Source organism: Girardinichthys multiradiatus, chromosome 13 (genome assembly GCF_021462225.1).
Source record: "Girardinichthys multiradiatus isolate DD_20200921_A chromosome 13, DD_fGirMul_XY1, whole genome shotgun sequence".
NCBI classification, from domain to species: Eukaryota; Metazoa; Chordata; class Actinopteri; order Cyprinodontiformes; family Goodeidae; genus Girardinichthys; species Girardinichthys multiradiatus.
In genome coordinates, this window is record NC_061806.1 from 20,414,295 (window position 1) to 20,426,481 (window position 12,187).

The window sequence follows — 12,187 nt, forward strand, 5'->3', positions numbered from 1 at the left end:
TGTCAATCATTTAGCTGACTTGCAATCAATTAATAAAGAATAGAAAAACTTTGGATTCCAAAACATTCAGCAACAGGACGATAACTGTGCTTTAAATTAAAAATTGAATAGTTTACAGTTAAACATCGGGATAGAAGGGTTGATTCTGAAAAGTGCTCTCATCCTAACTTTGTTAAACCTAGTAAGGCTTCATGTAATGCTGAAAATTACATTAGTTTGACTAGTTTGTGTAAATTCAAGTCAAAAAGCAAAGTGTACTGGCTCAGACAAATTATTTATCACCATATCAAACTGGTCCTAGAAAAAAATCAAACGTGGATCTTAAAGTATGAGATGTGAATTTAAAATGGTGTTCTAAAAAAATAAGTCTTTCTATAGAGAAGTGTAATAAGCCCTATATCATTTAATATCTCTAGTGACTTTTGGATTTAAAGGAGGCATGTTCATGATATGAAGATGACAGGGTTGGATGACGTTAGGAGGAAAACAAATGTAATCAGAAATAAGGAACCTCTTCTCAAAGAACTGATTGTTTTTTTTTAATGCAATTTAAGAATAGTATATTTTTCCTGAAAAAATTTTACTCAAATGACATGTTTCCTCAAGGAGTCATAGACGGTGATGGCCAGGATCTCATGCAGTGGCTTGTTTCAATGTGCCTCTGATTAGACCCACTATTTTTGTAACCTTGTGAAGAGGATTCTTAGGGTTCTGTTATATTTAATTTAAGAAGCATCCTTCTCTCTACAATCAGCTCCAGAATAGAGCGAGCCTTCTTTATTGGCTTAACTTTTTTAAGTTACTTGTGATTGGGCATTTAATTTGTCAGCGTTAAAATCTTGTTGCATGCTTGCTACAAAGAGGGGTAAAAACTAACATCCTTTGAACTGATATGGACGGTATAAGAAGATGGTTAAAGGATTTCATTACTTTGGATCATGGCTTGAATAGACTATTTGGAACTTGCATATACATTTGAAATTCAGGGCTGTAGCAGGATATAACAAGGGTGCAAATAAACATTCCTTTGGTTATGAAGTATCGATCTGTAACTAAATCCAGTGAAATCTGTACAAAAAAGGATTTGGATGGAAAATTTAAAGTAATTCAAGACATGCTGTCAACTATTTTTGAGATTTTAGGAGGTGTGGATTTGGTGTGTGACAGACATAGTGGCTAATAACTCAGGCCTTGAGTGTGTTTTGTTGAAGAAAAACTTTTAACACCTCTTTTAACAAAAATGAACTCAAATGGAATTGATGTATGGTTTTGCTGCAAAGGCAGTAGGAGAAATGAGAACTGAAAAGAGCAGAAAGGAGGATTTATAAGACTAAGATTTAGACATACAAGATTTAATTATACTTTGTTTTTTGTATACATAATCTTAATACAGAAAATGGGACCATGGGGGGGGGGATGAAAAAAGAAGAACATCTCATGCTGTCAGAAGTATGAGCAAGAAAAGATTTGAGAGTTTAAAAGGATTAAAGTGTGATTTAGGAAACGCATTACAAAGGAACTTGGAGATCAAATTGATTGACGGGCTGGTCTGAGTATTTTAGAAACTGCTGATCTACTGGGATTTTCACGCACTACCATCTCTAGGGTTTACAGAGAATTGTCTGAAAAAGAGAAAATATCCAGTGTGCGGCAGTTGTGTGGGTGTAAATGTCCTGTTGATGCCAGAGGTCAGAGGAGAATGGCCAGACTGGTTCAAGCTGATAGAAAGGCAACAGTAACTCAAATAACCAATTGTTACAATCAAGGCATGCAGAAGACCATCTCTGAACACACAACATGTCAAACCTTGAGGCAGATGGGCTACAGCAGCAGAAGACCACACAGGTTGCCGTTCCTGTCAGCCAAGAACAGGAAACTGAGGCTTAGTACCAATTGAGCATCATGTCAACGCCACAGCCTACCTGAGTATTGTTGCTGACCATGTCCATCCCTTTATGACCACAGTGTACCCATCTTCTGATGGTTACTTCCAGCAGGATAACGTTCCATGTCATAAAGCACGAATCATCTCAGACTGGTTTCTTGAACATGACAATGAGTTCAGTGTACTCAAATGGCCTCCACAGTCACCAGATGTCAGTCCAATAGAGCACCTTTGGGATGTGGTGGAACAGGAGATTCGCATCATGGATGTTCAGCCGACAAATCTGCAGCATCTGTGTGATGCTATCATGTCAATATGGACCAAACTCTTTGAGGAATGTTTCCAGTACCTTGTTGAATCTATGCAATGAAGGATTAAGGCAGTTCTGAAGGCAAAAGGGAGTCCAACTCAGTACTAGGAAGGTGTACCTAATAAAGTATACACACACACTTGAGAAATTACCATGATGAACCACACTCCATACCAGTGGGTGGCGGCAAGGAGCAACTTAAGTTCTTTTTCAGTTTTTTTTTTTTTTTTTTGCCAACCGCCTATAAAAAAGAAGAAAAGCAGAAATAGTTTGTGGCGTGACATACTCTTGTACAGTAGGTGGCGGTATGCACCTTAAGCTGTTTGCAATACGCCAGTAAAATAAAGGAAGAAGAAAAACAGAAGCGCTCCTGCTTCAGCCGCTGCAGAAACATTCTTGCTGCGTCCCAACAAAAGTTTAAGTGTAAAAACTCTGGGGAAAATGAGCCATGTGGAAGAGCTGAAGTTGTTTGTGGCTGCGCGGCTACATGCTGCCGCCTCTGAAATCCTGTCTGTTATCGTGAAAACAATAAACAATTACGAGGAAGAGACCGCCCGGCTGAAAGAGGAGAATAAGCGTCACTCGTCTCTGTTGGAGATTAAACTAAAAAAAAAGTTGCCGAAGAAAAAAGGTGATATTTTTTTCCTTCCAAGGGTAAAACAGGAAGTATGATTTTCAGGATAAAGTAGTTTTGAAGCATTTAGCTTAACATAACCATTCCATCGTCTCGTTTCAGCAAAAATCATTTTCGCATTCTGTAGAATGAAGCAAAGAATCAGATGTGATCCAATCAATATTTCTGTCACTCATTTCACAGAAAGGGAAACTCGTTTATGGATTTAGTACACACGGAGTGAAATATTTCAAGCCTTTTTTGTAATTTAGACGATTATGTCTTACAGATATTAAACTCTAAATTTAAGTTATCGTAAAATTAGCTTATTGAGGAAAAAGTGAAATATTGGAAACTTATGATGTCCCGCCCTAATAGGCTCCAAACACCTACAAAGGTTTCCTGAGCTATTAAATGACGTCAGCAGCGCAATGCATTTCGGATTTTTAGACGCAAGAGGTGGCGGGCATCTACAGGTCCTTCTCAAAATATTAGCATATTGTGATAAAGTTCATTATTTTCCATAATGTCATGATGAAAATTTAACATTCATATATTTTAGATTCATTGCACACTAACTGAAATATTTCAGGTCTTTTATTGTCTTAATACGGATGATTTTGGCATACAGCTCATGAAAACCCAAAATTCCTATCTCTCAAAACTAGCATATCATTAAAAGGGTCTCTAAACGAGTTATGAACCTAATCATCTGAATCAACGAGTTAACTCTAAACACCTGCAAAAGATTCCTGAGGCTTTTAAAACTCCCAGCCTGGTTCATCACTCAAAACCCCAATCATGGGTAAGACTGCTGACCTGACTGCTGTCCAGAAGGCCTCTATTGACACCCTCAAGCAAGAGGGTAAGACACAGAAAGAAATTTCTGAATGAATAGGCTGTTCCCAGAGTGTTGTATCAAGGCACCTCAGTGGGAAGTCTGTGGGAAGGAAAAAGTGTGGCAGAAAACGCTACACAACGAGAAGAGGTGACCGGACCCTGAGGAAGATTGTGAAGAAGGGCCGATTCCAGACCTTGGGGGACCTGCGGAAGCAGTGACTGAGTCTGGAGTAGAAACATCCAGAGCCACCGTGCACAGGCGTGTGCAGGAAATGGGGTACAGGTGCCGCATTCCCCAGGTCAAGCCACTTTTGAACCAGAAACAGCAGCAGAAGCGCCTGACCTGGGCTACAGGGAAGCAGCACCTGACTGTTGCTCAGTGGTCCAAAGTACTTTTTTCGGATGAAAGCAAATTCTGCATGTCATTCGGAAATCAAGGTGCCAGAGTCTGGAGGAAGACTGGGGAGAAGGAAATGCCAGAAGTCCAGTGTCAAGTACCCACAGTCAGTGATGGTTTGGGGTGCCGTGTCAGCTGCTGGTGTTGGTCCACTGTGTTTTATCAAGGGCAGGGTCAATGCAGCTAGCTATCAGGAGATTTTGGAGCACTTCATGCTTCCATCTGCTGAAAAGCTTTATGGAGATGAAGATTTCATTTTTCAGCACAACCTGGCACCTGCACACAGTGCCAAAACCACTGGTAAATGGTTTACTGACCATGGTATCACTGTGCTCAATTGGCCTGCCAACTCTCCTGACCTGAACCCCATAGAGAATCTGTGGGATATTGTGAAGAGAACGTTGAGAGACTCAAGACCCAACACTCTGGATGAGCTAAAGGCCGCTATCGAAGCATCCTGGGCCTCCACAAGACCTCAGCAGTGCCACAGGCTGATTGCCTCCATGCCACGCCGCATTGAAGCAGTCATTTCTGCAAAAGGATTCCCGACCAAGTATTGAGTGCATAACTGTACATGATTATTTGAAGATTGACGTTTTTTGTATTAAAAACACTTTTCTTTTATTGGTCGGATGAAATATGCTAATTTTGTGAGATAGGAATTTTGGGTTTTCATGAGCTGTATGCCAAAATCATCCGTATTAAGACAATAAAAGACCTGAAATATTTCAGTTAGTGTGCAATGAATCTAAAATATATGAATGTTAAATTTTCATCATGACATTATGGAAAATAATGAACTTTATCACAATATGCTAATATTTTGAGAAGGACCTATAGTTGGAGTTGCGATTTTGTTTTGGATAAACATTCTTAAAAAAAGATACAATGGCAAGTCTCATGACCAATTGTGGCAGTGTATTAAACTTTAAATGTTATAAAGAAATGTGATAGTAATAGGAATTGCACATCAAACATAGATGGGAACAAATGTAGAAAACCTTGACAGTTTCAATGCAGTGCACTTAAAGATCACCAGTAAATAAGGAATACTCAAGAGGCATTAAGTGCACAAGTGAAAATGTGGCCCTGTAACTTCAAAAGTAAAACTTCAAAACAAAAAATTAAACTGTAACAGCATTACTGTGCAAAACATTGGTGGTCTGAGGTAAACATGTACCAAAGAGTGGCACTGCAACAAAGTCTAACTTCAAAAGAACGTCCCCAAGTGTATAAACTCTATCAGCTACGGCAGAATTACTGAGCCAGATCATCATATATATATATATATATATATATATATATAATATTATATTATTATTAATAGTGACCTATATGCATAAGTGTAATGTATACATATAGGATGCACAAATAGATTTTATATAAATCTGGAAAGACTGCTCCACTGGAGAAGTCAATACTGTGTCCAATCTCTGCGTGAACTTTGTTGACATTACTGGTCATCATCCAGTAGGTTGGAGCATCAGTCACAGTTTTAGTCCCCCTTCAATTTTTAACAGGAGAAAGCCAACATGTGTATATGACTCTGCGATGCCAGCCATGCAGGTGCAGAGTGCAGAGTCCACTTGTCCAGAAGTACTGATGACAACCCATGGTTTCAGTGGAGTTGCATTCTGGTGCAGAGAGCGCAAAACCTAAGACAACAATGTGCAAAGTTAATACTACAATTAAAATAAAAGACGGGAATGTTGATGCTAATAGCAACAATATTAACAAAGTAATACAATAATGACATGAAATTATGCTTTTCTGTCTGCGGCATGGGAATGTGGCAGATAGTGTGAAGTTTAAATCTAAAGATCACATCTAGTGAATGCTATTAACATAACACAGTGTACTCTGTCATATTCAACATAATATTGCAAACAAAAATCATAATGTTTTTCATTGTTTGCACTTGTCATGAGAAACAACACATAACAGTACTGGCACCAAACGTGTAATGGGCTTAGAAACGTTTGAGAGAGACATGTTTTTGCTCTGCTCACGATCCATTGTTGTTAAATGGAGCTTCTGTTAGCGACGCTGGTGTTACCACAGAAAAAATGGCTGCGGCAATCCCAACATGCAGTGCGGTGTCATTGACACTCTCCACAAGGAGCATAAGCCCCAAACATTGCTGATCATTGCTAAAGAACCTGGTTTGGTCACACAGTGCTGTATCTAAACATTCATAGAAAGTTGAGTGGAAGGAAGAAGCGTGGTAGGAAAAGATGCAACTGAGATAACTGGAGCCCTGATTCAAGAATTCTGAGGAGCTTCAGAAAGAGTGGACTGAGCCTGGAGTCAGTGCATCAAGAGCCCCTACACTATTACACATCTGACTCAGAATAAAACTTTATTGCCATGTAATGTTTCACACGTATGAGGTATTTGCTTTGGTGGTAAGGTGCTACACATAGACAAACATACAGCTGACATAAATAAATTTGTAAATATGTAGTTAGATGAATCCTATCCTGAAGCAGGAGACAACTTCAGAAGCAACTTACCTTACAGAACTGGACAGTTGCTCAGCGATCAAAAGTCCTCTTTTTAAATGAAAGTGGGATCTTGATTTCCAAATGAAATGCAAACTTTAGAGTCTGGAGGAAGAGTGGAGAGGCACAGACTCTACTTTGCTTGAAGTCCCGTGTGACGTTTCAACAGTCTGTGATGATTTGAGGTGCCATGTCATTTGCAGGTGTTGGTCCACGGGTTGCGAGATTTTAGAAAATGTGATAGCGATAATATTGGTAAATATTGCAATGACAACATAAGTTGTGATATTTGCGTATTTTCTTTTTTCTCTTTCTCATCTGTGCTTCTGTCACTCTGTGACCTTTGGTTTTTTGGGCAATGCCTTTTGTATACAGTGTGAGCGTCTGCTAGTGGGAGATTCTGTCCAGCTGGCTAAACATTACATCTGCATGTAAAATACAAGTTCATAACTGATGGAACATATTAACCAAATCTTCTGCACTCCAAACAGTTCTTTGTGATATGAATATTGCACACACTAATATTGCCATGAAAACATAGTCCACTGTATTTTCTGAAGTGTAATATTATTGTATCAACATGTCACCCAATATTGTGCTTGTGGGTGAAAGAGATGCATAACCTATATTCCAGTACTCTCTTTTGATCCTTTTCCCTCTATTAATACAAACCCCAAAGACGAGACCTAATCTAGTTGGACCTTGTTTATGTTATTTTGTAAAGTCAGATCGAAACAAAACAAAACGGCAGCTTCAACATAAAAGTTGTTTAAACCTTTTTGTATGACTATTGCAGGTTTTTTTGTTGTTGTTGTAGGTACACTGGTTTAGGGTTGGAATAATTAATCAAATCAATTGTGATTAATCGATTATTAAATAATTGTCACTACTGGAGTATACACTCTAAAATATGCCATTTGCTGGAAGAACTCAGAGCAATAATTATGCCCAAACTGCAACAAAATATATGAAATTTGGATTTAAGATGAAAAGCATTATTAGTCTGTAAATATGCTCTATCCATAACTCCTCAGGAGGCATAGTTTTAGCTTCACCTGGTTCAAATTTTGTCACAAAACAAATCTTCTATTAAACACATTTTGCTATTAATCAGTTAATTGAAAAATAGTCAAGAGATTAATCTATTAGCAAAATAATCGTTGGCTGCTGCCCTTCTCTGGTTTCCTCTCACAGTCTGAAAACTTCAGGTAAGGTCAATTAATTGGGATTCTGTGATGGCAAAGCAAGGCACACCTTCTGCCTGCTACTGCTTAGTTTCAGTCCAGAACATACTTAAAAGTGTACTCTTCTGTTCTCATCTCTTCCTTACAGCTTGTCATGTAACCAACAGTACCACTGCTGAGGTCGCTGCTAAGCCCACCATTGACCCCACCGCTGACCCCAGGAACAATCCAGATGCTGAAGATTCTGCTGCTGGCCCTTCTGCTCTGGACTTAGGAGATATTTGCAAGACCAAAAAACTCATCTTCAACTCCAACATTGGTGAGAATTGTGCTAATTCTGCCTAATTTCTTTTAATTTGAGTAAATAAATTTAAAAAAAGCAAACTCTTAACACCTTGTTAATACTTTAATTATTCCAACACCTGTGTGTACCTCACTTGGTTCCTTTTTGGTGTACCCTAAATTGGAAATGGTTTTTCCACTTCATGTTTCTAAGCATCAAAAATGTATTTGCGCCTCTATTTCTGGGGGGCAATAAATAAATCTGTTCTGTTCTCGAAAGAACACTTCCTCAAGTTTTCAAACGTGAGGAACTGTTTGTTCTGTTTCAAGCAAGTGCTCGCCACAGAGGAACACCTGATGAAAAGGCATTATGATATAGCCGTTCATTTTATTAAAGATGGCATTGGTAGGTTTTTTTTTTGTTTTTTTAATATCCAACATCCAAACATCACATTGGAGAACACTGTTCTCTCTGAGAGACCTTTTTTATATAATGCTAATTGCTTGCTGGTTGCTTGGGACAGAGTATGAAAAACTCATGCTGTACTAATATTATTCATCTCGAGCATCATTTCCATGTAATTTTCAAAACATTTTAGTTTTTTTATGGACTAATTGATATATTTTCGTAAGCGATGCATGTTTTAATTATTCACTCTAATAAATGAAACTGATTAAACATCCTTACCACAGAGTTCTGTTATTTTTATAAGAACGTTGTATGACTGTTAGATAATGGATTTGTTTTCCTTAAACTGGGCGTTCGCCCTCATCAGCAGACCTTTTTTTTGTCTATTTGCAGAACAATTTGTGATCCCCTGTATGTGTTCAGAAAAAATCCAGGACAGAAGTCATTGGCACTGCCCGTGCTGCGAGAAGATCATTTATCGAAGATGCACCTTGAAAGTCCACCTATCAAAACAACACAGTAGGTGTAGTTAGAAATGTGTATTTTTACTTCAGCATCTCTTATAGGGATGCAACTAAATGTGTGTATAATGTTTAATACTGTTTTTACATAGAATTGTTTTTGGCTTGCAGATTTTACTGTACTGCATCCAGACCAAGTGACAGGTCTGTATTGACTTACTTAAATGATATGTTCCTTTGTCTTTCCTGTGTTGAAGACTGGCTAAGAGACATTGGCCTCGGTGTCGTTTCATATTTCTTACCCAGAAAAACAGGAAGTCTCTGATTACTAAATAAACGTTCCCTGACATTCAGATCAATTTGAAAAATATCAATTTAAAAAATTGTTTAGAGGCATTTATTTCCTTGGGGTTGGCAGGGGTACCAATAACTGACAGATCATTTCCTAACCTGGAGCTTTTGTCCTACAGAACAGATGTACTCTAATAAATGACAAGGTTTCCATAGATTTTTCAGTGTAAGATTTGGGTGCTGTAGCGAAATATGACATTCTTTGAAGGATTTTTACACATTCTCTCTAGGAGTGCCATATCTCTTGATTTACTTCTGTACCGGTTGTTGAATGTATCTTTATTGCATTTTCTTAATGGATACAAATTTAAAAGCCTCTATTTGAATTGGATTGTTTTTATCTTAATAAAAGACCTGTTTAGTTACAATTGTAACTTATATCGGTGAACAAACACTTTGAATGAGATATAATGTGGTGTAGCTTTCATTCTGAGATGAGATAAACCTCTTTTTGTTCTGTATCTTCAAGGTTCTAAATGACAGCGAAATGTCATAAGTTATACTGATAACAATATTCATAAATCAGATAAACAAAAAACATGGATCATAAGATTGCCCATAGTTGGTAATCTCACATTTTTAGTTTTAATGGTAAAATGTGAAGTCAAAACCAGACAAATCTTCAATTCTTTGTTTACTATTTCTTTCAATTAAAGGAAATATGTCATCCCAGCTGACTAATATGAAAAGACTATAATCATGTTTTTTGTTTTTTTTATTATTATTGATTATTAATTTAGTTTCTCTTCTGCCCAGACAAATGATGGTGTTTACAATTTGAATTTATCTAAATAATTATCCATATCTGTATTTTGTCAAATAATGAAATATTTAAATATTCAAAAATGTATTTACACATTCTTTGAAAGTGCAGCAGGCTGGATTCTAGGTGTACTGGTACATTGTGTTCCCTTTGTTCCTGCTCTCTTGAAGCTGAAATTTGTTACTACCGCTAATAGCCCTTTAGTTTTATTGGGCACTACAAAAATTGCATAATTGGCTGTTTGTTGATATAATGAGCAATATTGCAATGCTTTTCACTCTAGGGAACCATCATATGCCTTTCAATATCTCATTTGAAGAAGAGCCTTTCAGTCTTGAAGACTTGCGTCAGGAAGAGTTTAGCAGTCCAGAACAGCAGGAAAAAACAGCTTCACTGCTGCTTCCAATGCAAAAAAAAGCAGCAACAGGTATCAAATATAAAATATGTCAAGGGCAAAGCTGCATGAACACTCCATGTAAATTTTTTCCTTTCTTCATTTCCTCAGGGAGATGTCTAAACGTGGTGGATGCCAAACATAACAGTCAACCAGAACAATACAGTTTTCACCAAAATCAAGCGCCAGAAGCTGGAACAGACATCTGTTTGGACACCCGCATCCAAGATATGAGGGAAGTTATCATTATGGAAAATAATACCACTCAGGTTATGGAAACTCGTCAGAATAGTGGGGTTGGTAAGGTGCTGGACTCAGCTGGCAAAATGCAGCACCCAAATTTAACCAGTGTTGTGACAAAGGGCAAATGCTTCAGCAACACTGGAGAATCTATGGCAATCCAAGCTGCTTCCTCAAGTTCAGATGGTCTTTGTCCACCAAGCAAAAAGCATGCAAAAAATCGATCAGCAGACCTGAATTTGAATACGGTGAAAACAGAGTTACCTGCCAGTCAGGACTGCATAGAATCTTATTACTGTACGGCATGTGGAGAGATTTTCCATTACATGCACAAACTGAAGATGCACGTTCAGAAACATGTAAGGGACAAAATCTGTATTTGTGGGATTTGTGGAGAAAGTCTGGAGCGCAGCAAAAGTCTACATAAACACCTGCAGAACCATAACAAAAACATTTGTGGCACATTTGGTAGGCAGTTTTCAAGCAACTCCCGTCTGCAGCAGCATAAGAGCTTTCATCAACCAAAGACACGAAATACAAAGTCAACGGCATGACCACACAGATGGGTGAAATTCTGCAGGAATCAAATCTACCGTGATTGTAGTCTTTCAGCAGTAAAATCTTCTCAAATGTATCTTGTGTTGTACTGATGGAACTGATATCAAACTGTTGCAGTGTCTCGTTCAGCAGTAGCCATCCGTCCAAATAAAACGTTTAATTAACAAATGTTTTATCTTTTTTTCTTAAGTGTAGATTCATTTAATCCTGATGCTATGTTGTGTAGAAAACAATGTGCACTCTGTTTACCTAGTTCTGTGTGGTGTAACTCTCAGATGCTGATTTGTGCTGTTGATTCATTATTCATCAGAAAAGTGAGAGTACCTTTTTAGAAAACTGCTAGTTTTACCTGTATTTTTGGGTTGAGGCATACAGCTGTGTTAAAACAATGCCAAGACTGAGATATCAGTAATAACCACAGCCAAGTGTTGCTACCCATTAAACCAGTGGGGTTATTAATAACTGGAAGTCTGTCGTTCTGCAATGAGAACAGTTATTTTCTAGTGGGAAACATTTAGGACAGTTGCCAGTCTTTCCAGGAGTGGACGTCCCAACATATTCGCTCAAAGTTTAGACCGCTTTGCTCAGAAAAATGCAAAAAACCACCCAGAATTCTCTTTTATTCTACGGGCTTCGGTTAGCATTTTAAGTATTGAAGTTCATGATTGTACAATTAGAAAAATATATACGACAAAACATCCAGTTAGAGGCTTTGTTCGGACGCATTGCCAACACGTGAATTTTGGGTGGAGGTTTTCACAGAGATAGTCAGTTATGGGGGATAACCTAAATTATTTCCGGTGAAGACATGTAAATAAAATCAGTAAAATTAATATCAGGATAGTATCGATTGGATCCCCTTCAGGCCAGTCTGCTGGGGCTCCGGGCTGACTGGTACGTAGCGTGTTCCCGTTCTGTCATTTGCTATAATAATGTGGCGAGTTTATTCCTGACAGGAAGAGGGGGTTAGCTGCTCCGCTCCAGAGACTTTTCCCTTTC

The 12,187-nt window shown here is 38.1% G+C and overlaps 1 protein-coding gene across 2 annotated transcripts; it reads left to right on the forward strand.

Annotated features, from left to right (window-relative positions):
• Positions 1–2,314: 2,314 nt before the first annotated feature.
• On the forward strand, positions 2,315–11,331 carry LOC124879643 (zinc finger and SCAN domain-containing protein 12-like). 2 transcript variants are annotated; one of them, XM_047384340.1, is made up of 6 exons: positions 2,315–2,826; positions 7,879–8,049; positions 8,845–8,940; positions 9,054–9,086; positions 10,280–10,423; positions 10,502–11,331. In XM_047384340.1, the coding sequence occupies exons 1-6, from the start codon at positions 2,637–2,639 to the stop codon at positions 11,182–11,184; spliced, it is 1,317 nt and encodes a 438-aa protein (XP_047240296.1). In that variant the 5' UTR covers positions 2,315–2,636; the 3' UTR covers positions 11,185–11,331. The 2 variants fall into 2 exon arrangements, with proteins under 2 accessions (XP_047240296.1, XP_047240295.1); XM_047384339.1 differs by having other exon boundaries at positions 2,319–2,826; positions 8,815–8,940.
• Positions 11,332–12,187: the final 856 nt, after the last annotated feature.

What these genes read in the sequence shown, in the direction of transcription:
- LOC124879643 (XM_047384339.1), top strand. Translation starts at nt 2,637, where the DNA reads ATGAGCCATGTGGAAGAGCTGAAGTTGTTTGTGGCTGCGCGGCTACAT. An exon ending in GCATCCAGACCAAGTGACAG is followed by an intron (nt 9,087 to 10,279) that starts GTCTGTATTGAC and finishes TTTTCACTCTAG; the next exon opens with GGAACCATCATATGCCTTTC. An exon ending in GCAAAAAAAAGCAGCAACAG is followed by an intron (nt 10,424 to 10,501) that starts GTATCAAATATA and finishes TCATTTCCTCAG; the next exon opens with GGAGATGTCTAAACGTGGTG.